This window comes from Ambystoma mexicanum, chromosome 11 (assembly GCF_040938575.1).
Source record: "Ambystoma mexicanum isolate Mex_15411 chromosome 11, UKY_AmexF1_1, whole genome shotgun sequence".
In the NCBI taxonomy this organism is placed as follows: Eukaryota; Metazoa; Chordata; class Amphibia; order Caudata; family Ambystomatidae; genus Ambystoma; species Ambystoma mexicanum.
Genome location: NC_090934.1, coordinates 1,311,663,442 through 1,311,688,664, shown reverse-complemented (window position 1 = coordinate 1,311,688,664; position 25,223 = coordinate 1,311,663,442). Strand labels below are relative to the sequence as shown.

The 25,223-nt window shown below is 49.4% G+C and overlaps 1 protein-coding gene across 4 annotated transcripts in view; it reads right to left on the bottom strand.

Moving 5' to 3' along the window:
• Positions 1–25,223, bottom strand: part of DMXL2 (Dmx like 2) — a 2,950,233-nt gene that overhangs the window by 1,580,265 nt on the left and 1,344,745 nt on the right. For all 4 annotated transcript variants that reach the window (XR_011279824.1, XR_011279825.1, XM_069624807.1 and 1 more), the window contains exon 19: positions 24,649–24,759. Coding sequence is in view for 2 of the 4 variants with exons in the window: in XM_069624807.1 (XP_069480908.1) it covers positions 24,649–24,759 (111 nt within the window). In the remaining 2 variants the exon portion in view is untranslated. The remainder of the gene's footprint in view (positions 1–24,648; positions 24,760–25,223) is intronic.

The following is a 25,223-nucleotide window of genomic DNA, read 5'->3' as shown; positions in this document are numbered from 1 at the left end:
GGCGGGAATATTCACTCGCGACTGGGCCTGGGAGAGCGTGTTACGTGTATTCCTGGGATGGGCGGGAAGATTTACAGGGTCGCCTACAACGCGCCAAAAAAAAGGTCCAATCCGGAAACACGTACGCCAGCATGAAGCAGGCGCACGTCCCGCGCAGCATAAAAGAGTGCTCAAACAACAAACAAGCTCAGACGCCAGGATGAATATACCGTTCCTAGCAGCAATGGCCGTGGGTTACCGCAGGAGGAGGATAGTCAGGGCCAGAATCTTCACACCCAGAACCAGCCTTTTTGGTATGCCTGATGACCAGGTGTATGGGGGGTACAGGTTTCCACTGCACATAATACTCAACCTGGTCAGTGAGTGGGAGGATGACCTCACATCACCCACCCTTGTGCTCCCAAGCACTCAGCCCCCTGGAGAAGGTCCTCAATGTACTGCACTTCTTGGCTACCGGATCATTTCAGCGGACATGTGCCATAGTGGGGGGGGTGTCACAGGCCACGCAGTCACGGTGCCTACACCAGGTGTTGGCCATCATCACTGCACGCCCATCATTCCGCAGGCACATATACCTGCCCAGAACACCTGCAGAAAGGCAGGCTGTCAGCCAGGATTTCTACAGGGTGGCACAATTCCCCAAAGTGCTAGGTACCATTGATTGCACCCATGTGGCTCCACGTCCCCCCCAGGGCATCTGAGCACATCTATAGAAACCGCAAGCACTGGCATTCCATCAACGTCCAGGTAGTATGTGATGCCAAGGGAATCATCACCTCAGTATATGCCAACTATCCAGGGTCCACCCACGACAGCTTCATTTACAGGATGTCAACCCTAAACCGGGACATGGAAGCTGGGCGGCATGGCGATGCATGGCTGCTTGGTGAGTATAAATGCCACAGCACACGCATGCATGACAGATACAGAGTAATGTCACTACCCCACTAATGATCCCCATCACCACCTCCCCAGGGGACAGTGCCTACCCTCTGAGCACCCACATGACGACGCCAATTCGGAACCCCATCACGCCTCCCGAGGTAAGATACAACACAGCCCATATTGCAACACGGGGCATAGTGGAGCGCACATTCGGAGTGCTCAAGTCACGCTTTCGCTCCCTTGACCGTTCTGGCGGGCAGCAGTTATACGCTCCCCCAGTAGTGTGCAGGATCATAGTGGCAGCATGTGTCCTGCACAATGTTGCAACACGCCGGGGCCTGGCTGTGGACATGGTGGTGCCCCCACATCCCCAACCACATGCACGCCCGCTGCGCATGGGAGGGGAAAGGGCACAGGGTGATGCAGCCCGTACGCAGCTGGTGGATAATTACTTCACATAGAAATCACACCCCTGTGGAGTGCACACAGGCCTGGCACATATCATCTGACAATCAATGATGACTCGACCTGACAATTATGACGAACAAAGGGACAGTCAACTGTCAGAACCATAGCAGCCTGAGATTGTTCACCTGGAAGTGTCACAATGTGTGCATCCCTACCTACACAAACACCACCAATGCAGTGTCATCAAAAGACACACTTCTCCTGGCACCGCCACACAACACACCATGGCATGTCATGCTATGTGAGAGCAAACAAATTAATCCCCACAACATGACACAAGTGTCACAAAGTACCGTGTCCGTAATGGAAACTGGCCACACATTAAATGCTCACAGTAATGCAGGACCAACAACACACATAACCAAATATATTTAGCAATAATACTAATCACCTACACAACCTCCAACCTACCATAAACATGACAGTACGGATTTAAAAAATTGGTAGTCTCACTACCTGATAATGCCAGCACTTCGAACAATTCCAACAGTACAGTGTTAGCGCCACGCAAAAGTGTAGGTGCACTGCTTACAACATGGACTCCATTTCCAAAGTAGACCGCCTTGTGAAGACATGAGGAATGGACCTGCAAATTAGGAGGATGAGATGGATGCAGAGGCACATATCAATACACCATGCAGTGTACAATACAACAATAATATGCACTAGGAATGTATACACAATATTGACTACAGACTGCCCACACATCAAATGGGAGTCCAACGTCACTGTGTAAGTCAATGTCACTTGGGCACACCCTTTGCAAGCCCATGGAAACGGGAAGCAAGAGGGGTGTGTGTCACACAAACCCAAGCATCTAACCCAAATTCAGGACAAGCCTGCATGTGCCCAGCCACAATACAGCGTATGCCCACGGGAGCCACAGAAGGCAACACACTGTAAAAAAAAATCAAAAATGGCCATGAATGGGCCAGGGAGGGTGGGGGAGGCCACCCAGGAGGTCCGAGGACAGGGTGCACACCAAAACCCACCTGTGTGGATCTTGGGAAAAAAAAAACAACTCCATGGGCTCATGGCCTGCACGGCTACCCTATTGTGAGAGATTTGGTGCTGTTGCTCTCCTCACCCTCTGCAGCTGCATCAGGAGGTGGTGGCACTATGGGAGGCAGCCCACGCAAAGCCCTAGTCTGGTCCTCCATGGCAGCAAGCATGCGGGTGTGGAAGGTCTGGTTCTGGAGGATAATCGTGCGGAGGTCCCCATGCAACAACTCACGGGATGCCCGGACCTCCTCCCTAGTTGTCTGCATCTCAGCTGAGAGCGTACGTGTGAGCCGCTCCAGCTGCTGTTCTGTCCTCGTGTCAGTTGAAGCCTCAAGCTCAACAAGAGTCACCCTGAGCTGACGGAGTTCCACCCTCAGGGCTTCCCTGTGGCCCTGGGACTCAATAGAAATGGCTTCCCGTAGAGTCTCCAGTGCCGCCCGTCTGTCCCTGTTGGACGCCAACATGTCCTCCCTGTGTGACTGGCAAATGGAGTCTGTTGCCTGCTGTAGTTGTTCCATCAGCCTTTCTTGGGGGACAATGGAAGTGGCCACCCTATCCATGGCCTGAGCCATCATCTCAGATGATGCTGCCTGTTGGTTTGCCATACCGTATATGGATTGCTCCCATGCGGTATTGCCAGGTGGCGTACGGCCACCGTGTCGGCGGGCACCACACCTGTCTGGGGCAAGGTGAACTGTGCCTTGCTGTGCCGGCACTGCCTGAGGCTGCAGGACTGCATTCCCCCTCTGATCTGCTGGCCCAGGAACAGGATCAGATGTTGAGGAGTGTGACCCTGCATCCGTAACCACCAAAGGTGGACCTACCAACACTGACATGCCCATTGAGGGTTCTACTCCTGGTGCAGGTGGGTTGGACAGTACAGAATCCCTCCCAGAAACACTTACCTGCGACCGCACATAGGTCTCATCATCCGAATCGACACCTGAATAGAGCTCGGAGGAGGTGCACCCAGAGACACCCCTTGAGATAATGGTCTGCAGAAGTGTGGGTTCTCAACCACCACCACACCACGTCCCTCACTGGTGCCCGGTCGGGCCTGAGACCCCTCCTGTGTCTGCACCATCTCCACAACCCCACCAGTATCAAGTGCGTCATCCCCTGCAAAGACATGAAAGAAAAGAAATGGGAACAGGCATTAGCACCATGGCACAGAATTAGGGCTGAGAAGCAACAGAAACAGTACTTCATTGACACATGTCCCACATGACTATAACCCTCCCATGCATGCACCGTCACTGCGTATGAAGGGGAGGCAAATGGCACACATTGATGACACCAAGATGGAAGACCAACACATTTGCTGCATGCTGGCTAGCAGTGCCATCACACATTGGCCTGTGATTGGCATGTCCAATACACATACATGACACATGCCATCACACGGATGGCATGTACCATAGCCATGTCACACATGTGACAATAGTACTGAGAAATGCCTAGTGAAAGTGGTGGAATGCAACAATCAGCCTGAATGAACACAGAATAATACGCAACTATGTTGTGGCAAGATGACACTTCAAGGGCAACTGGCGTGAGGTTGGGCTAAATGTCTACTGTTGCCAGAAGGGATACTGCAATACCCAAATCCTGGTGCGCAGAATGTATTGGATGAAGCACATGGGTGACCCAAACCACTCAGGCACACACACCCTTACCTGACACTCAATCAGAAGCCCTCACACACGCACCATGCACATGGATGACACACACATGCATGTGCAGTCACCGGACAATGCCTCGTAATCTGGCAGGTCTCCCACGCCTTGGATCTGTCCCTCCGTGATGTAAGTCCCAGCAACATACTCATGTGGAGTGAGTTCAATGTCCTCTGCTGGAGACCCACCTCCAGTCACTAGAGTAGCGGCATGACTTCAGGCCAGCTTTTTCTGTGCCCTGCGCTTCAGGTCATTCCAGCGCTTGTAGCAATCATTAGCTGTGCGCCTCACGAATCCAAGGGCACTTATGAGGTCCACGATGGTATGCCAGTGTGCCAGACGTTGTGCAGGTGTGGTCTTGCATCCTGCAGTAATCACCATTTCGCTGTCATGTGCGGACACATACTCCACAAGTGCATCAAATTCGGCCTGATTGAAGCTGGGCTTCCTTGGTGGGCCGGACTGTGTAGCCGTGTCTGGGGCATCAGCCTGTACTGGACGAGCAATCTTTCTCTTCCGCTTGGAAGGTGGTGGAGATTCTGAGTGTCCTACGCTGCTCTGGACACTAGGGGCAGGAGCCCCGGTGGACTGTGGACTAGTAGTGTGGGAATGAACACTCACCATGGGACTTGGTGCAGGCATTAGCTGAAGTGTGATGTAGTCAGGGGGAACGTCAGCAGGATGGACTTGGACCGACACTGTCCTGGCTGGGAGACTCAGAGCTGGGGTGGATGGAGCCGCAGCTGCCCCTGCAGCCTCCCCACCCTGCCTACTCGGGGCAGCAGATGACATAGCTGCCCCTGATCCACGTGGCCTGGTGACACCAACGTGCACCGCCACACGTGGCCTAGACCTGCTGACCTGGAAGTCAGCCATGGAGTCACCCTGTGCCAGGTCTGGTGCCACAATGGGCTGGTCCAACAAGGGCTGAGCAGGGATGGTGTCAGCCACGTTACCCTCAACAAGGGGGGGGGGCATGGGTGTCCCTGACTGGTCACCCACACATGGGGGGCTAGGAGCACCCTGCAAGTCCCGGCCACGTCCCCTACCGTATCCACCACGGCCACCTCTTGAGGCTCAGCCACCTTTGCTGCCCTTACTGCGTGCTCGCCTCCCAACCATAGCACTGATGTTGTTGTGCGTATGGGAGTTGCAGTAAACTATTGTCCTGGGCAATTGGGGGTCAAAGGGGTAGGGTACTAGATGGAATTCGTACCCTAGTGCTCTAGCAAGGCTGTATGTGACCCCTGGGGGAAGATGACAGGTCACGCAATGCACAGGCACCCCAAAAAAGGAAGATAATGTGCACGCAACCCCTCCTAGACCACATGCGTGGAAAAATAAACCTGTACTACGCTGTGGCACCCAGAAACACAAAAATGAACGTATGCGTGTCACACGCAGCCTGGAATGACCTCTGAAGGGGTACGCAACACACGGGGCAAGCACAGATGTTAAATGCGTGCGCGACTCACCGTCCATCTGCCTGGAAAAATTGCGTGAAAAATATGCGCGTGTGCGCGTTGGCAACACCCCCGCCAAAAGAAGAATTGTACACTGTCTGAGGAGACAGGACAACAGAAGAAGTGAACGCTGTTTGAAGAAACAGGCCCAGGAAAAAGACAAAAAGAGAAAAAGCTGTCAGAGGTAACAGGGAGTACGAACTTGGAGCGCCGTGAAGTAAATCGCGTGTGAACTGACAAGAAGTACAGATTTCACCCACTCGCTCTCCACGAAAAGCACGTACAAGGAAATGGCGTTCTACATGTACCTTTTAAACATGCCCACACGTCCAGCGTCACTACCGCGTGTACGCGCTAAGGCCCTATCCTCCAATTACACGAGCTGACACTCTGACGTGCAGTCATTGGACGTGTAACATGCACCCATCTACAGGGAAACGCACGTCACAGACGCGCATACGCGCTGAGGCCCTTTCCACCAATTACACGCTATGACACTCTGACATGCTTATTTTTTCTACACGCCATGGAAAATGCACGTGCGCGTAACGACAGACGCGTCTACACGCTGGGGGCCTTTGGGCCAATGAATTTGCATACGTGTGCCAACGTGCTTACGCGCTAAGGCCCTTTCCTCGAATTACACACAGACGTGCTGGATTTTCACGTGCCAAATCACTCCGTATCAAGCTGGCCACGCGTAAGCACATGGAAGACCACGCTCCTGCCCAGAAGGCCGAATGCCCCCCAGAGCCCCAAGCACGCTCCCACCTGCCATCTGCTGCTGCCTGATTGCCTGCTGCCCACGTGCCCTGCCATTTGCTGCCTGCACATCAGCCAGGGGTGCTGTTGCTGTGACCACCCCTGCTGGAACCGAAGACTCCCGACTGGGATTCCATCGCTCCACAGACCAGCCCCAGGACCCAGTTGCCCACCCACTCCTGCCTCTGGGGTTGTCATGTCGGGCACTGCAACATCTGGTACCACTGTCAACCCCCGGCCAGAGAGGCAAAGGGGCACCAGAATCACTGCCACCGAAGTTGGTGTCCTGGTGGAGCAAGTCCTGGGGCAGTATGATGCCCTCTTCGGAAGTTTGCACGCCGACAAGGAAGGACGGACTCGGATCTGGACGGACATCGTGACTGCCATCAACGCGGACGGGGTGGCAGTCCGACTATTCCATCATGTCAAGAAGCGCTGGGAGGACTTCAAGTCCAGGACCCTCAACAAGGCCCGGCGCCTTGAAGGCAGCGGATGCTAAGGGGCGCCGGAGCCACTTGTCGGACGATCAGATGAGGGTGCTGGAACGCATATCCCCAGCGCTCCACGTCCAGGTCCTTGAGAGGCAGACCCGTCTGGAGTCGAGCGGTAAGTGTACATGCATCCTGATTGTAAGCTGTGCGTGTGGTGGTGTGCCAGTAGTGTGCAGGTTGCACATGTGTTTTTATGGGGCCAAGTATGGGGGGCGGGGTGTACAGGGCCGTGAGGCTAACACATGCGAGGGCTCTCATGTGTGAGACATGGATGGTGCTTGGGTGTGTAGGCTTGCATGCCAAATGCAGATGTGTCGGCACACATGTTTGGATGAATGTGTATGTAAGTAGGCATGTTTGTGATGTCACAGATGGATGTTGGTTTCAGCTGCATGTATCAGCACTGTGTACATGTGCATGTGTGTGTATTTGACAAGGGTGCAACAGTGATGCAACATGGATGCATGCGACACCGGGATGTGGAAGCCTGATTGGCAGATGTGACATGGATGCGAATCTGAACACTGCGACAGTTGGCAGAGGTGTACACATGCAGCAATTGTGGTGGTGTGTGTGCATGTGTAGTGCACTCCCTGTGTTGCATGTGATGTCTGGCTCACCTTTGCCTGCTCATGCTGTTGTATGTGTATGGATGGTGCTGGCTGTTGCGATATGGCTGTGTATGGCTCATGTGTGCGAGTTGAAATGACATGTGGGTTGGCGATTGTGATGCCATGTCTGAGGTTTCCCAATGCCACTCATGTACAACTGTCATGTGTGTATGTGTCCATTGTACAGTGCCCTGATGCCCATGTTTTATTTCTCCCTGTCTGCAGCGTACACTGATGAAGAGGGCGGAGAAGGTGCTGTGGAGCACAGCAGCAGGGATTGCACCACCAGCTGGAGATGCAAGGCCCGGCTCCCCTCCCAGGTTGTCATCTCGTCGGGGAGTGAGGAGTCCGGTGCCGCGTCCCAGGCCGCAGCTGCCGGGGGGAGGTCCAAGAGGCGGAGTTGGACTCTTCGGCAGCAGAAGGGGCAGCTGGGACCCCACAGGGCCCAACGGAGGAAGATGGCACGAAGTCATCCAGGTTGGTGGGGGGTTTGGTGGAGGAGGCGGCCGTGCAAGCGACAGAGACGGGGTCTGGAGGTGGGTATTCCACTGGTGCTAGTGGTGCAGAGCAGGACCAGGGACAGGAGGCAGCACAGGCCGCCGCGGAGGTGCCTGTGTGCAATCCTGTCCCTGATTCTGTCACTGCATCATTTTGCACCAGCAGGGATGCCTACGTCCAGACCTTTTTTCAGGCAGGGGATGAGTTTACAACAACTGGCCTTCCTCTGCCTGTGGGCGTGGCTATCCAGGTACGGGTTGAGCCTGTCCTGATTGGTGCGGCGTTGCGTCAACGGGCCATGCGAGGTGACCTGCAGTCTTTTCATGAGGAGACTGCACGTCATCTCAAATGGCTCGTTGACCGCACCGGCCTACTGGGACAGGTCAACCAGGCCGGATTCCTCCGTTTGCTGGAGCTTGTTCCGACACCCTCCTCAATTGAACACCCTATGCGCCAGTCGTCCTCCGTGCCATCTTTCCACCCATTTGTCACCTGGGTGCCCTGTGGAGCTGCCTCTGACGGTGCGGCCAGGCTGGTGGAGGACACATCCCTGCCACAGTTGGAAGTCGGACGTCCAGCAGGGGTGGCCACATCAACGACTGCACCCCGGCCGGTGGAGGATGTGGAGGATGTGCAGGCAGCAGGAGCCAGGGCACGAGCACAGGCACAGCAGCAACGAGGTGGAAGCCATGATGGCTCTGGGCCTTCGACATCGGAGGGGCAGGCATCGGCCGGAGGGCAGGAGGACCCAGGACGGGAAGTGTCTTCCGTGTGGCAGCGGTTGGGCCACCCCATAGATGCGGAACGGCAGCGGGCGGAAGAGGCACGGCTCACGATGGTCAGGGCGGAGAACTTCATGCGGAGGGCCCTGAGGCGGGCCGAGTGCCTCGAGGCAATCCGCAGGGAGTTGGAGGAGAACATGTTATCAGCCCTGCGGACCCTCGGGGCCATGGAGGAAGACCGCCTCCGGGACATTTAGCAGGAGTTCGATGATGCCCTGGCCCGGAACATCCAGAAGTGAGCCGTCGGACTAGCCCGCTGCCCTTGTAAATAGTTCTTTAGTGTTAAGTTTCCTTTCGGTTTTGTTTTGGGGCGCTTGGACAATGCCCCAACTTCTTTTATATAGTTCTTCATTAGGTAGTATTTTATTTTATAGGTTTCATTTAAAGGATTGGGCACATGGACCCTGGATGTTCACCGTGTACATAGTTTGACAATGGATTTGGATTTTTGATTTTTTTTTTCCATGGATCAATGGTTTATTCTTATTTTGGAACCTTGGATTTATTTTCTCAGACTGACACTTTGGAGACTTGCTTTTGGATTGCTTTTCTTTTGGATTTCATGCATCTTTTTCATTTATTGGACATGTTGGATTTCATTTATTATTTCCATTTTCTTCTGTTCCATTTCATTGCATTGCCTTGCTTTTCTGTTTAATACATTATATTTGGTACTTCAATGAGTGGTATTCTCTCTTTGGTTTCATGCATGTCACAATGTGTGTTCTATCATTCACATGCTGTCATTGTGTGGGTTTGAGGGATATGTGTTGATGTGCAGACTAGCCATTTGGGATGCATCATGTGCTGGTGATTTCTTTGTGGGGTGGATGTCGTACCTGGTGGTGTGTTCGGACTGGGGTGGCGTAGGCAGTGTATTGAAGGGGCATGGGGGGCCATGATTATGGATCGTCATGCGGTGTTGGGGGGACATGTATGGGGGCCTGCTGGCAGGTGCCCTGCACTGCTGGTAGGTGGGGGTGCAAGGGGAGATGAGTGGGGGCTTGGTGGAGGGTGCCCCACAGTGCTGGGGGGTGGGGGTGCTGGGAGACATGAGTGGGGGCCTGGTGGAGGGTGCCCCTGGATGCTGGGGGGTGGTGGTGCAGGGGGACATGAGTGGGGGCCTGCTGGCAGGTGTCCGACAGTGCTGGAGGGTGGGGGTGCAGGGGGACATGAGTTGGACATGAGTGGGGGCCTGGTGGAGGGTGCCCCACAGTGCTGGGGGGTGGGTGTGCAGGGAGACATGAGTGGGGGCCTGGTGGAGGGTGCCCCTGGATGCTGGGGTGTGGTGGTGCAGGGGGACATGAGTGGGGGCCTGCTGGCAGGTGTCCCACGGTGCTGGGGGGTGGGGGTGCTGGGAGACATGAGTGGGGGCCTGGTGGAGGGTGCCCCTGGATGCATAGGGGGTGGTGGTACAGGGGGACATGAGTGGGGGCCTGGTGGAGGGTGCCCCTGGATGCTGGGGGGTGGGTATGCAGGGAGACATGAGTGGGGGCCTGGTGGAGGGTGCCCCTGGATGCTGGGGGGTGGTGGTGCAGGGGGACATGAGTGGGGCCTGCTGGCAGGTGTCCCACAGTGCTGGGGGTGGGGGTGCTGGGAGACATGAGTGGGGGCCTGGTGGAGGGTGCCCCTGGATGCTGGGGGGTGGTGGTGCAGGGGGACATGAGTGGGGGCCTGCTGGCAGGTGTCCCACGGTGCAGGGAGACATGAGTTGGACATGAGTGGGGGCCTGGTGGAGGGTGCCCCTGTATGCTGGGGGGTGGGTGTGCAGGGAGACATGAGTGGGGGCCTGCTGGCAGGTGTCCCACAGTGCTGGGGGGTGGGGGTGCTGGGAGACATGCGTTGTTGATCAGTAGTCGAAGGTGACGTGGCTTGGCTGGGGGGCATGCCCATGGTGGATGGGCTGCCTGCGGAACATGAGCAGGGGTGCAGGGTAGTCCCCTGTGGTGTGGGCTGCCTGCAGGGGCCGACGAGGATGTAGAGGGAACACCTGGGAGGACCCACACGGCCAATTCACGTGTAGTACTCCCCGCGCACCCCTGAAATACACGTACCCTGCTGAATTCGCGTGTGAGACTTCCCGCGCACCCCTGGAACACACGTACCCAGGACAATCGCGTGTGGAACTTCCCGCGCACCCCTGAAATACACGTACCCTGCTGAATTCGCGTGTGAGACTTCCTGCGCACCCCTGGAACACACGTACCCAGGACAATCGCGTGTGGAACTTCCCGCGCACCCCTGAAATACACGTACCCTGCTGAATTTGCGTGTGAAACTTCACGCGCACCCCTGAAATACAGGTGCCCTGATGGAATCGCGTGTGAAACTTCCCCGCGCACCCCTGAAATGCACATACCCTGCTGAATTTGCGTGTGAAACTTCGCACACACCCCTGGAATACACGTACCCAGGACAATCGCATGTGGAACTTCCTGCGCACCCCTCAAATACACGTACCCTGCTGAATTTGCGTGTGAAACTTCCCGCGCACCCTGAAATACACGTGCCCTGGTGGAATCGCGTGTGAAACTTCCCGCGGACCCCTGAAATACACGTGCCCTGATAGAATCGTGTGTGAAACTACACGCGCACCCCTGAAATACACGTACCCTGCTGAATTTGCGTGTGAAACTTCCCGCGCACCCCTGGAATACACGTACCCAGGACAATCGCGTGTGGAACTTCCCGCGCACCCCTGAAATACACGTAACCTGCTGTATTCGCGTGTGAAACTTCCCGCGCACCCCTGAAATACACGTGCCCTGATGGAATTGCGTGTGAAACTGCCTGCGCACCCCTGAAATACACGTGCCCTGATGGAATTGCGTGTGAAACTTCCCACGAACCCCTGAAATACACGTTCCCCGCTTGGCGTTTGCTGTTTGGCAGCCCTGTGAACTGGTCCAGGGTTAGCGCAGACATTTGCGATGAATTGGGGATTTTGATGGCTTTTCCTTGCGCGAGGGTGTTCTTGGGGGCGTAACTGGCGCTGCTGCAGGGTCGCTGTGCTACTCTGCGCCACGGCTGGTTTTGGAGGCTAAAATCCATCTATACGCTGGGAGATGAAATGGATTTTATCGCACGCGGCTGGCGCAGTGTATCGCACGGGGACATTGTGCGCCAGCCGCGTGCGCCACTTTTGTGCGAAATTCTATGAATGACCCTGTTGGTCTCGTTTCCTGTTGTGTAATCTATATATATATGAAAGTCAAAATATGTTTTTTGTGGCGGGATTTGTGGCAAAGCATTGTTCCTTATACAATTCCACACTGTTTAACCAATCTACACCAAATTTTGCATAGTTGCCTGTTAGGGCACTCCGGACATTACTGGCTACATGATATTTGGACACCCCACCACATTTCCCGGATTTCAGCACCTTCACAAATGAGAGGGTTGCCTGAAATCGGTGAAACATCAATGTGGTCGTAGAAGGACTGGTCCCGACACAAGGAACAATATTCGAGGTCCAGGCCTAGAATGCACATTTTCCAAGATATTTGCACCGCAATGCACTGCAACAAACTCTGAGACGACAGGTGGGGAGAGAGCATAGAAGGTCCCAGTATGCAGCCGCGCACAAACTCTCGCCTCACCCCAACATCTGCTCTGGGGTATGTCAGCCAGCCTCATGCACCCATTCTCAGTGCAATTCACTTCAGGGTGCAAAACACATCAAGAAATAAGCGATCGGAACAGCGACCTAAAGGATCAGTGTTATGTCTGTCTAGAGAACCCATTTGGAGAACAGGAACTTCTTCTAGTGGCATATACATTTGGAAGATGGGAGGGGTTGGGAATAGAATTGCACTCTGCTTTGTGCCATTGTTTGTATATGCTTATTTATTGGTTGTTTGGATTTGATTAAGAATAAATATGAATAAAGATTTTTTTTTTAAACGAAGCAAATTGAGCAAATATTCATTGATGGAAACACAGCATGGTGGAAAAGTGAGTCATGCAACCAGAGAATTTTTTTTTATTATATTATTTCAAAATTAATTATAAAATTAAAACTTCATTACACAGTGTTCCCATAAAGTGTTCCCATACCATCACAACCTTCCCCTTCTAATTTTGAGACTGAGGAGCCCGTCTCCCCCTTTTGCCCCACCCACCTCTTATAATCTTCCCCTTGTCCCCCTGTAATGTGCTATCTCCTACATTCCCCAGGTCATCGTTAAATGACTCTATCCCTTCTGTTGCCATATACGGTCGTAGTGGAACCCAGAAATGCTTTGGCCTGCTGCTGGCTGGCAATGATACAGCATATTGTGTCTCTTTAACCTTGCACTCCACCATACATTACGGCCAATGCTCTTACATGGGAGCCCGCTCCCACCCCAGGTCCTAGCAATCAAGAAGTGTGCTACTACTGAAGCTATGCTTAACAATCGCTTGGTACATTATTCTTCTACGCCAAAGACCACTACCAGCCAAGCTAATGGGGCTTCAGTTACACGCTCTGACAGCATCATCCCCATTGTTTGAATAACCAGTCTCCACAAAGCATTCACAAAGCCACAGCCGGACACCATGAGTATGAAATCTGCAGGGCTGAAATGACATCTAGTGCACTCTGTAGATCTGGAGTGGTAATACTGTTGTAACTGCGCCAGCGTATAATTTATTTGATGAAGGAATTTGAAATGTGTCAGCGGGAACCTATTTAGGGAAATGTGTCTAGTCTGCATACATGCCATTTTCCATTGTTGGTATGTTTTCACACCCTGCAATACCTCATACCATTTCTCCCTAACCCTGTTCCCCTTCTCTGCCTTCCAAGTTTTCATCATACTATATAATGGCCCAACATTCTGCTACCCCTTTACACCCCTACTTACTGCTCGGCTGAGCACTTCTGTGTGTGCTGCCGACTCCCTTCTATAATAATAATTTACAAACCCTCAGGTCTCTGAGCGCTGCTTCTCATTACCCACGGTGTGTGGTGCTCATTTATCGACCTCAGAAGGATGAAAGGCTGAGTTTGGCCCTGCCAGGATTCGAACCTGCATCAGCAGGCTCTGCACAGATGTCAAAGCAAGCGCTCTACTCGCTGTGCTATCGGACCGGCCTATCTCTGCAACGTCAGTTTTCTTTCACTAACATGGGTCGGAACTGGCGTTGCAGGGTCCTTTTTTATTTATTTTTTATTTTACTGTCCTCCGTTATCCATGTAATGGAAGCGGGGAACACAACCTACAACCCCCGTACCCATTATACGGAACAAGGAGAGCAGGGGACACCCGCAACCCCTGCTCACATTGTTCAGTATGATTGGATTCAGTATTTTGGTTGCAGCCGAATGCGCAGTAAATGCACATTCAGCATTTTTCCCCCCGAAATTTCGGGCCAATACTGTAGGAGCTAATACATATTGTGCTATGAGTGACGACTCAGGCTTTCCTGGATAGTTGGGCCATATAGTGCACATCACATCTCTATATATTTAATATAACAGCCTAGTGAGCACACTGCACCCCCTACATCTTGATATCTGCTTGCATGTGAAAACCCTCCCCTCCTGAAACATATCTCCCAGGGTTTGGATACCCAACCTCTCAAAATATATCTAAATTATTTTTTCCTATGTCACCTCCAGCCATCATAACCTGCAGATTGTGAAAGTCGGGCTATATATGCGATCCTCCCCAACCAACTTCGCCATCTTTTCCCATGCTATGGATGCATCGTCAATCCGATCGACCTCCTTCCCCTTTCCCCCACAGTATCGCCTTCAAACCATCCGGATATGCTATGGCCCCTTCAATCTCCAAATGCGGCCTTTCCGCTGTCGGGGTCCACCACCACACCACGTACTGTATCTGTGCTGCAAGGTAGTACAGGATCATGTCTGGGTAATACATCCCTCCCCTCTTGTATGGTTGGGTAAGTATATCATACGCTACCCTTGCCTGTTTGCAGGCCCACACAAGTTTTGTCATCATCTGACGCACCCACTTCCATTAAGTAGCAGTTTAAGCTATAGGAACATTACCAAAAATACATAAAAGTCTGGAAACCACAACCATTTAAGCTAGCGAAATACATGCCGCTTGGGAGATGGGTAGGAGAATCCAGGAACCTACCCTGTTTTCTAGTTGCTCCAGTACTTTTAAGTAGTTTTCGACATATAATGGGGAGATTTCTGTTGTCATAGTTATACCAAAGTATCTGCTAAATTTGTATTCTAGAAAATTATTGGGATAGCATTATTTTAGTTGAATCCCTTTATAAGCAACTGTGATTTGAAATTGTAGCATTGCATTTATTTTCGAAAAACTACTGGTTTTAAACTACCTTTAACTTCATTGCTGCCCTCTGTTACGTTAGGCAATCTAGAACTATAATTCCCCATCAGTACTGTAGTTCTTGTGCCTATTTGTTTGCTTAGCGGGCATGAGTATCTCACCAGATTCTGTCGGTCCGTGCCGTGTGTGGAGTAGGTCTGCATGCTGGTGAGGGAAGACTGCTCCTGCTTACGGATCGGTGTGCTTTTATTATTTCAGCAAACCCTACATGATTATGAACCTCTCAGAGGCCATACAAATTGCCAGGGACAATCTGGGTAAGCATTCAGTTAGATCTCATTTGCGCCCTAGATCGCAACACGTAACGGATATTATGGCGTGCTATCTAGGGACAGGAGAGTTTTTGCACTCCCCTGAGGTCTGCCCACCTCTTGGTGTCCGTGAGGAAAGCCGTATAAGCCATATTGGCAAGTTGCCACTTGATCAAGTTGATAAAGAGTGTTTAGAAACCATGTGGATTCCTGCTTTTGAACTACTTATCAATCCTGCACTTCGCATTCTGCCCCCAGATATTACATTAGTTAGTTCCCAATGCTCGAGTTTACTGAGAATGAGGGATAATACTATGATGCCTACAGTACGTAGGGGGGAAGAAAGCAAGATCATTTAAATATAGTGCTACTGAACACTCGAAATTTAGTGAAACATTCAACTGAAGTTGCTGACCTAATTGTGACTCACTATTTAGATATTGTCTGCCTGACTGAGACTTGGTTTTCTGATGCCACAAATCATGCAGCCGTATAAGCTACTCCATCAGGTTATAGAATTCTTAGAACTGATAGAGAGGAGGAAAGCGGTGGAGTTATTTATAAATACCCTGAATATACATATGCATCATCTGACTGTCATTGATAATTGTGAATATACATGAATCAAATTAGGTATTGATTTTAATAAAACAAGTTGTTTTTTAGTTATTTACTGTCCACCTTTAAAAAAGAAACTTGGTTGAAGAACAATTGATAAATGTATTAGATGATTGTGTTAAGAAATCAACGTATACTGTTCTTCTTGGGGACTTTAACTTACTTCACAGCTTTCTATTATGTCATCTCTTCAGGCATTAGGTTATTCCCAGCAGATAAAACATCCAACACATAAAGAGGGTCAGAAGATAGATTGGGTATTATCAAATAATCTATCAATAGGTTCTCTTTCTATTTCCCCATGCTCATGGACGGATAATTTTTTGGTTTCTTTCATCCTTCCCCTTCCAGGGAAGTGAAAGAAGGTCAACTCTTGACCTAGATTAGATTCTAAAGTCAGAAACCTGCGTAGGGTGTCCCCGGATGCATTTGCTGATTTAGTTTTCCCCTCATTCTCTAACTTGATACTCCCTACTGAGACCTCGGTTTTGGTTGATCAGTTTCTAGACATTATTTGTGTAGCCATTAACATCTTGGCGCCTCTTACTGTAAAAAAGGTTGAAATTGAAACCTTGGGAAAGACTTGGTTCTCCACGGACATTATTGAACATAGGAGACTCTAGGTTAGCTGAACGCATCTGGAGAGGGAAGCCTTGTGAGAATACTCTCTCCTCTTACCGGATGGCAGCTGCTAAATACAAAGAAGCCATTCTCATGGCCAAGCGAACTAGCTTCAACCATAGGATAAATAGTGCAAAATCTAGTCAGAAATAACTATTTGTCATTTTAAGAGAATAAGAGGTTAAGACGACTAGGGGTTCTGTGGTACATAAGAGCAATGCATAGTGTGCAGAGATTCAAAAGGGTTTCTCCATGAAAATAAAACTTAATCAAGTGACAATTAATGGTCATATCAGGAGTTCTGTCAGCCTGGCTGATAGTCCTCTAAAGTATAACATCCAGATGGTTCTACCCAATGGGCCTCCTGAGTTGTACTTTGAACAGATTAATGATATGGACGTCATAAGGGTTGTGATGGGGCTGAAATCATCCCTCTGTCCGAGTGATGTGACCAGCTAGTATAATTAAGTATTCCAAACGGCAATATAGCACCATTACTGACTGGAATTGTGAACTCTTCCTTTTCTACAGCTGTAGTTCCTTCATCACTCAAAGAGGTTTGGATCTCCCCTATCTTGAAAAAAAGGATCTCTAGACCCAATGGTCGTGGGCAATTACAGCCCCATCACTAAGGTCACATTCTTACAAAACATTCTTGATAGAGTGGCCTACCTACAGTTTCAATAGCATACAGATAAATATTGGTTACGGCGTGCATGTCAATCAGGTCTTCAGGCTTGCCACAGCACAGACTGCAATGCTGGATTTACAAGTTAACCTCGCTAAAATAGTTGATAATGGCCAGGTCACTACTTATGTTGCTGGATCTCTCATCAGCATTCGATTTGGTGGAACATGGCCTCTTGCTTGAGAGATTGAGAAGGTGTGTGAATTGTTCTCATCTGGCTATTTCTTGGGTGTCCTCATTCCTGGGTCCACACAAAGCCAGAGTGGCAACTGAAGGGTTCCAGTCACCTCCTGAGTTGCTGACTTGTGGTGTGCCTCAAGGAGCTTGCCTTTCTTCCATTTTGTTTAACATATACATGCACCCTTTTTTTGATCTCCTGAATGCCTCCAGTATTGGTTATACTAATTATGCCAACGACACCCAGGTGTTCTTTGCACTTACAGGGGAATATGAGACCGGTGCAGCCAGGGTCAATCAGATATATACAATGATTCTGGCGTGGATGGCCTTCAAACTCAATGGCCCTCAAGGACAGTAAGACAGAGCTTATGCTGATGGGCTCTAGCCAACATATTTAAAGGCTTCGCTGTGTACAGGCAGTTTATGATTTCTGACTGTAGTATTCAGGTCAGCCCCTGTGTAAAGACCCTTGGAGTCTATTTGCACTCAGGCCTGAGCAATCAAGCTGATTAGGAAGATTAAGCCATACCTATCCACAGCCAACATATCTATTGTTGGCTGTGGCTTCTGTAAATTCCAGAATCGATTACTGTAATAGCCTCTTGGTGGGCACAGCAAAGGATAATATCAAAACCCTACAGGTGGCCCAAAACGGGGCTGCTAGAGTTGTGTGTGGCTTGGCTAGAGCAGAGCATGTCACACAGGCTAGGAAATCCTTGCATTGGTTACCAGTCCACCACCGGATTTCTCATAAGATCTTGTCCCTTACACATGCATGTATAGTGGACCAAGCACCGCCTTATCTGGCACAGCGGCTTCCGAAGGCCCCTGTCCTGCAGTTTTTATGTCCAGGGCAAACTTTTGTGACTCGTTTCAAAAGGAACAATTTTGGGGTACCTGTTTCGACGTCTGTGCATTGACTTTGTGAAATGTATTTCTGGCCTAATTTCTTTTTGCTAACTCTGGATACTCTGCTTGTGTTACATGTACTGTTTGTCTGTGAGCGCACTGAGGCCTATGGCCGTGTTGCGCGGTATACACATTTAATAATAATACGCAAGCGGCACCATATAAAGACACCGCCTAGATCTTCCCTTTTCACTCCCAGCGACAAAGGCAGTATTTCCGATTTATCCCAATTAATCTTCAGCCCAGAGAGCCTTCCAAACCCCTATACATCTTTTACTATGGCCTGAAGATTTTGTTTGGGATCTTGCACATAAAGCAACATGTCATAAGCGTAGAGGGAGACGACGCTAAGCTGCGAGTACAACTTCACCCCTCTGGTTCCATGGTTCTCCCTGATTTAACAGGCTAACGGTTCTATCGCCAATGCGAACAGTAGAGGGGACAGTGGGCATCCCAGTCTTGTCCCGCTGGATGGATCACCCCCGACACTCTCAGATTTGTCAGTGCCCTTGCGCCAGGTGAGGTGTACAACAATCGTACCTTTGTATGCAAGTGACTGACAGCCACAATCTACGAAGGACTTCAAATAGAAATGGCCACGCTACAGAATCAAATTCCTTTTCAGCATTAAGTAAGACTACTATTATTGGAATGGAGACATTGATATTATACAGCAAGGCAAATAGTCTTCTAAGATTATTTTGTGTTGAGCTGGCCAGGATAAATCCCGCCTGGTCAGGTAAAACCAGTGCCGGCATGTGTGGCTGCAGTCGGTTTGCCAACAGCCGGGCTGATATTTTATTGTCCGTGTTTATCAAGGACAGTGGCATGTACAAGGCACGTTTAGCCAGACCTTTGTTAGGCTTTAGCAATACCGTCACCAGGGCAATTTGTGAGGATTCTGGCAACACACCCCTACTGAGCGCTGCCTCATACATGTTCTTTAGATGTGGGCCTAGTACTGTTGCACATTCCTTATAGAACGCTGCTGATAATCCATCCATACCTGGGGCCTTGTTATTTGGTAATGGCTCTCACTTTTTAAATGTCACCCTCTGTCAGAGATTAATTCAACAGCAACGCCTGCTGCGGGTCCAGCGATCCCAAAGCTACTTCGTCCAAAAAGTCATTAATCTCCCCCGGGACCACCTGTACCTGCAATGTATATAGAGAGATATTATATTCCCTGAAAATCTCATTAAAGCCCCCAGAATCCCTAACCATATCTCCATTATTATCTGCCACCTCCACTATGCTCACAGGTTCCCGCTCCATCCAAATTGCCCATGCTAGCGCTCTGCTTGGCCAGTCGCCCTCTCAGTATGCAGCGGCCTCAGTTTACCCAGTAATATATTTAACTTCTCTCATCCCTAGCCCAGTGAACTCTTTCCTGGCTTCTCTCAGCTTCTGCAATATCTCTGGTCCCCCTTGTATGGCCTGGTCATTCTCTAAATCTTTGATCTCTATTTCTAGCCCTTCCATAGATCTCTGGATGGCTTTTAGGATCCTGCTCCCCCCTCTCGAGAAGCGGCTACTCCTTATGAAAGCTTTAAATGCGCTCCATATCACTCCTGGGTCATGCACTGACCCTACATTATATTTAAAGTACTGTTCAATATCCTGTTCTATTTCAGCTCTTAAAACTGCATCTTCCAGTGCACGTTTATTAAACCCCCAACGCAAAAATTGAGGAGTGCTAGTAGCTTTGGAGAAAGTAATCTGTACCGGTAAGTGGTCTAAAAGGGTTCTGGGAAAAATCTTTGCTTCCTCACTTTCCCTGACGTGGTCATGATATAATCTTTCTTGCATGCACTATCGGGAACCCCCTAGCAAAAGGGGAATTCCTTCTCCTCCGGGTTCCTATAACGCCAAGTGTCTTTTTGGCCATGATATTCTGCCATCATCCCCTAGGTCCCCGCGGCTTTCGGCAACCTGACCTGAATTATGGTGGCTCTACCCATATCCAGCGATAGAGATGTACTGAAGCCCCCAGCCCATTTGATTTCATATTTATGTATATGACTTACACTCTCCTGGAAGATCTCTGGGGAATTCAGAATGGGTGTGTAAATATTCATCAATAGTGTGCTAATCCCTAGAGTCTCCCCACCCGGATCAAATACTGGCTTTCCTCATCTCCAATTTGGGCATGTAGCTTAAACCCAAATGCCTTATGTATGTATATCGCTACACCTCTAGAGTGTCTGGAGAAGGATGAGCTGTATATGTGAATCCCCACAGCCATGTCCCCCGGGCACTTTTCCTTCCCTGCACAGATGCGTTTCTTGTAGCATCAAGATGATCACTTGTTGTCTCTTAGCCAGGTTCACTATCTGTCTAAACTTTTTGCTATTTGCGAAGCCTCTAATGTTCCAAGTCATTAATTAGATCCTATCCAATGTCGCCATCCCTTGTGTAGCCTTTACTGTAACCCCCTCCCCCCACCCCCCACTCACACAACCCTAACAGGCTGTTCCCACCTTTGGGACATTTCTACAAGGTGGTCAACACATCAGTATCCTACAACAAATACAAACGTCTGTACCTGGTCATTCCTCACCTAGGAATTCCCCCCCATACCAGAAACTGCAACATACCTGCTAAATCCCACGCAAATATTTATTTAATTGTTCATTTATAACACGCTTAATGCCAGCAAGTGCAGGATCGGGATTCGAACCTGTGTTGCGCCACTTTGTCTTGCTTCCAAGACAAACGTGTTGCCCTTGAACTACCTGCCTACTAACCCAACTTTGCAGTCACTGTGTTAAGGGGTGTGTGTGTACACTAACTGCAGCAGCTCCCTGTGCAGACTATAAACCAGTTAGCGCTTCCCATCACAACACCCTTGAGTGACATTCCACCTTTTCTTCATTTTATGCCACCAGAAACCTCCATTGATCCTTTAGATTTAGCACCATCCTTCTAAATTGTGTTCTCAAGTTGGTGGTCTCTACTGTGGTTTAACAGTCATTGGAAAATCCTTGGCATACCATTTGGCTGCCTTGGAGTTTGGAAAAAGAAGCTTTTCCATCCTGCATGATCTTCAGCTTTGCAGGATACATAATTGAGTACCGGATCCCCTTCTGTCTGAGTATCGTCTTTAGCACCTGCAAAGGTTTCCTTTGCACCTGTAACTGTGAAATCTGGGAATATCGTGAGCACTGCTGATCTATATCTCAACTCGCCTTTGTCTCTAGCCGCCATCAAGATAACTTCCCTGTCTCGGTAGCTGAATATACAGGCAATGGTAAGTGTTCAGGTACCCCCCGGTGGCGGTTTTGTGGCCAACGACCGGTGTGTTCTTTGAAACATAAATATGGACGAGACAGCGTGGTTATCCAACAGATCCAGGAGTAATTTCTCTACAAACTTCTCCATATTATCAATCGAGGTGGACTCAAGTACCTGCAGTATTTGAACATAATTTCTCCCAGATCTCCAGTCCGTGTTCTTCGCCATTATTTACTTCATGCTCTGTTGCAGCTTGGTAACTTCAAAATGCGTTTTGATATTTTATCTTCATTATCCCCGATTCGCTTTTCAGCTTCCGTCATCCTCCGGCAAAATTCTCTATCTGTACTACCGATATGTTCACCTTGGAGAGGAGAGAGTCAATCTTCCTGCCCAGCGAGTCATTGCTCTCTTTCAGTGCCAGCAGTGTCTGATTCGGCAACGCAATATCGAAATACGGGGCAGCCGTGATTGATCCATATCCTGCAGTGGGGCAGGTTCTGCCTGTCAAACTGTTCCATTTTGGCCTGTTTTATTAGGATTAACCATGCTGGCGTGCTCAACCCCTAGTCTGGGATTCTCCTGTTAGGCTCTGAGATTCGCACCTTCTCGCTGCCATTCTCTTCAGTCTATCTCTATGACAACCACCCATACTTGCAACCGGCAGCGTGCTACCCTACCAACCATCCAGGATAGTGGGTCTCCGTCGCTGCCTGGCTGCGCATTCGTATGGTGGACCAGTATGTTGCCAATCAGTAGCCGAGTGCTCCACCATGTACGTTTTATGCCCATGAGCTTAGTCGCTGTTTTGGCCTCAAGCGCGCTTGTACCCTTCTGTGTCTATGCTACCCTGCTGCTGCTCCGCTAAATATCCAGTTACCTGCCGACACACTTTCATCTGGGTCCTTTGTCTGCAGCGAGTACCCGCTCCACAGATGGAGGAGGCCGTATGGGGGCTCTGTGCTGCTCCCGGTTGGCTCACCAGTGCATTCCGTCCTGCACCAGCTGCACCAACCTGTACCAGCTGTCGCCGGCGGTCGTGCCGATATTCCGTTAGTCCCCTCTTGCAGGCGGCTGCTCCCGCAGATGCTTCTGCTCCACTCCGCCAAGCGGAACTGAGCTTTGTGCCACTTCCGCGCAATTGCAGGCGGCCGACAATGTCTTTCTCCGAGGATCCCCACCCGGTCACACAATGTTGCTCTGCTGTCCTTCCCCGCTCACCTTCCTTGTACTACATCAAGCGTGGGGCACTCTCTGCAGCAGCACCCAAGTCTCTGCTCTTCCCCACAGCTGCCTCCAAGAAACGTGATGTAGTCGGGTGCACTTCTTCTCCCCATGCCTCAGTGGGAAACGTGGCCAACGGTCCGCACTTCAGGCCCCAGTATCTCGGTCTGTCCTCTGTGCTTTGCAGGCCCCAATTTCAGGATTTTCCAACGCCGTCCTCTGTATGGGGGCTCCGCCACTCTTATTTTAGCCACTTCTATTTCGGGAAGGATGCATTTTAAACAGGAAATTCTCACTGCCTGACAGAGCGCTCTCAATATGCGGCCATCTTGCAGTCCGTGCAACAGCGCCCCCACAAGCACCCACAGATAATTAAGAACGTATTCACTGTTAGGCAGGCTGTGAAAAGAGCCCCAACTCCAAAAACTGATTGAAAAAACATTCATACTGGAACACTGTGTATCCTACCTCCACAAAGACTTGAACAATGGGATGTACCAGGAGGAGTTTGAGGAGTATCACACTCATCAAACATCCAAGACCAGAGGCATTCATGCAAACACATGCTATAGATCAAGTGAGGACTCATCCCCAAAAGATTCAGTGATTTTTGACATTCTTAATTAGGTCCTGCATCCAGGACTGATTAGAAACCAGTGAATAACCACTTTAGAAGGACGGATTGCATGACAGGCGAACAAGATCAACGGTATCCCGTGGTTGCAACGCTGGAAATTATTTTGAAGTAATTTACTATAAAGTGATTACTTTGAAATTATATATATGTGTAGCTGTGGGCTAAGGGGTAAACGGGGTCGTAGGGGTTTGGGATCGAGGTAGTAGTGAAGGGGGGCATGAGGGGGAGACCCCACAACATCTAAATAACATTTTGAAGAAATCACTTCAAGGTAAATAACCTCAAATTATTTTTTTTTGTGCAAAATAACATGCAACAAGATCAAATATTCTGAAAGTATATCTTAGCTTTGCAAATGTATATGAGAACATTTATTCAAAGTTGAAGAGGAAAGTATACAATACCTATAGAGGATTTCCACAATGAATAGATGTACACCACCCTATGCTGTACTGCTGCTTTTAGACATTGTTCCTTTATTAGGAAGTCTAAATAAAACCTATGACCCTAGTGAGAAACACCATGGCAGCTCTTGCAATTTTTTTTCACAAATACTGGTGAGGTTTTCCTCCAGTGCCACTCTACACCAAGTTGCAACTACCATGAAGCAATGCGCCCATCAAACTTTCATTTTAGAAAACCATCAGTTAGCGAAAGAAGGTAAACAAAGTAGTATTACCTTGGGCCCAGACTAAAGCCCATTGGTATCCAGTGATATAATTGCTGGAAATAACATCGAGGTTGACTTTTTTTTAAAAACTTTCCAACAATTTCCCCAAATATTCTAAGGACTGGAGTTAGTTTATATAATTGCACCATTCCTAAAATATGTTGGGAACGTGTTTAGTGCCCTTGATGTTATTCACAAAGAAGCATCCCATTATTATTCCATCAATGCTACTATTAATGAAGATTGTTTTAACATTCAAAGCTGCCTGTTCTCATACTTACTATAACTGCCAGGTGATCTGTCGCATTTCACACTCTTCAATGCAGGATTTCAATCTTCCTACCCTTGCATTTATTTAGCAGTACAGGCTATCGTGTCAAGCTCTATATTTGACATCCAAACTCACAATATTGATCCAAATAACTAGTTACTGTCAGAGGGCATCTTAATAACAAGTCTAAACTGATCTAATAACTGAGCTATATGCAAATGAATGAATGATTGCTTAGCTACATTATTTTGGTTATTCTTGCTCTCCCATACAAGGTTTCACAAACTGTCTGAAAAGATTTTTCTTTTCAGTACAAAGAAAAGCAAGTTATTCTGAAACATTTCCATAAAAGGTCTTGTAAAAAATAATAGCATAGCTCAAATTATATATTACCTTGATGAAGTAGCTGAACCCGATACAATGGTGGCAGAGATGTCAGAAGACATGTATGGAGACGCATTGCCAAAAGATATCTTAATCCACATTCATCTAATGTGTCTCCTCCTACAAGAAAGTGAATGCTGAAGGTTAATGTATTTACTTGCATTGCTCAACTCGACCCAGCTCTTTAGAGAACCTACACTTCAAAACATCTAAGTTCATAAATCGCATTAAGAGCTAAGCTGAAGCACTAGATTTGCTAGCTGATGAATCATACTTTAGCATTTTAGCCCACAGGAGCACACTCAGTAGGGTATGGTATGTGTTCATATGAATTAATGCACTCAAGCCAAAGGTAAGGCCCATAATTGGAATAGCAAATCTCTGACGCAATAATGCCCGCTCCCATGGCCGCTAAAACTACCAATACATTTTGATCTCCTAAATAGGAGACAGAAAAGTGCTAAAATGCAGGTGCCATTGTATCCAGGGAGCACAACCTATCCTACCCTCTAATGGTGTCCATAAAAGGATATAAAGTGAGTAGGAGGGTTACATGCATGGACGCTGTGCACAGCAGAACAGAG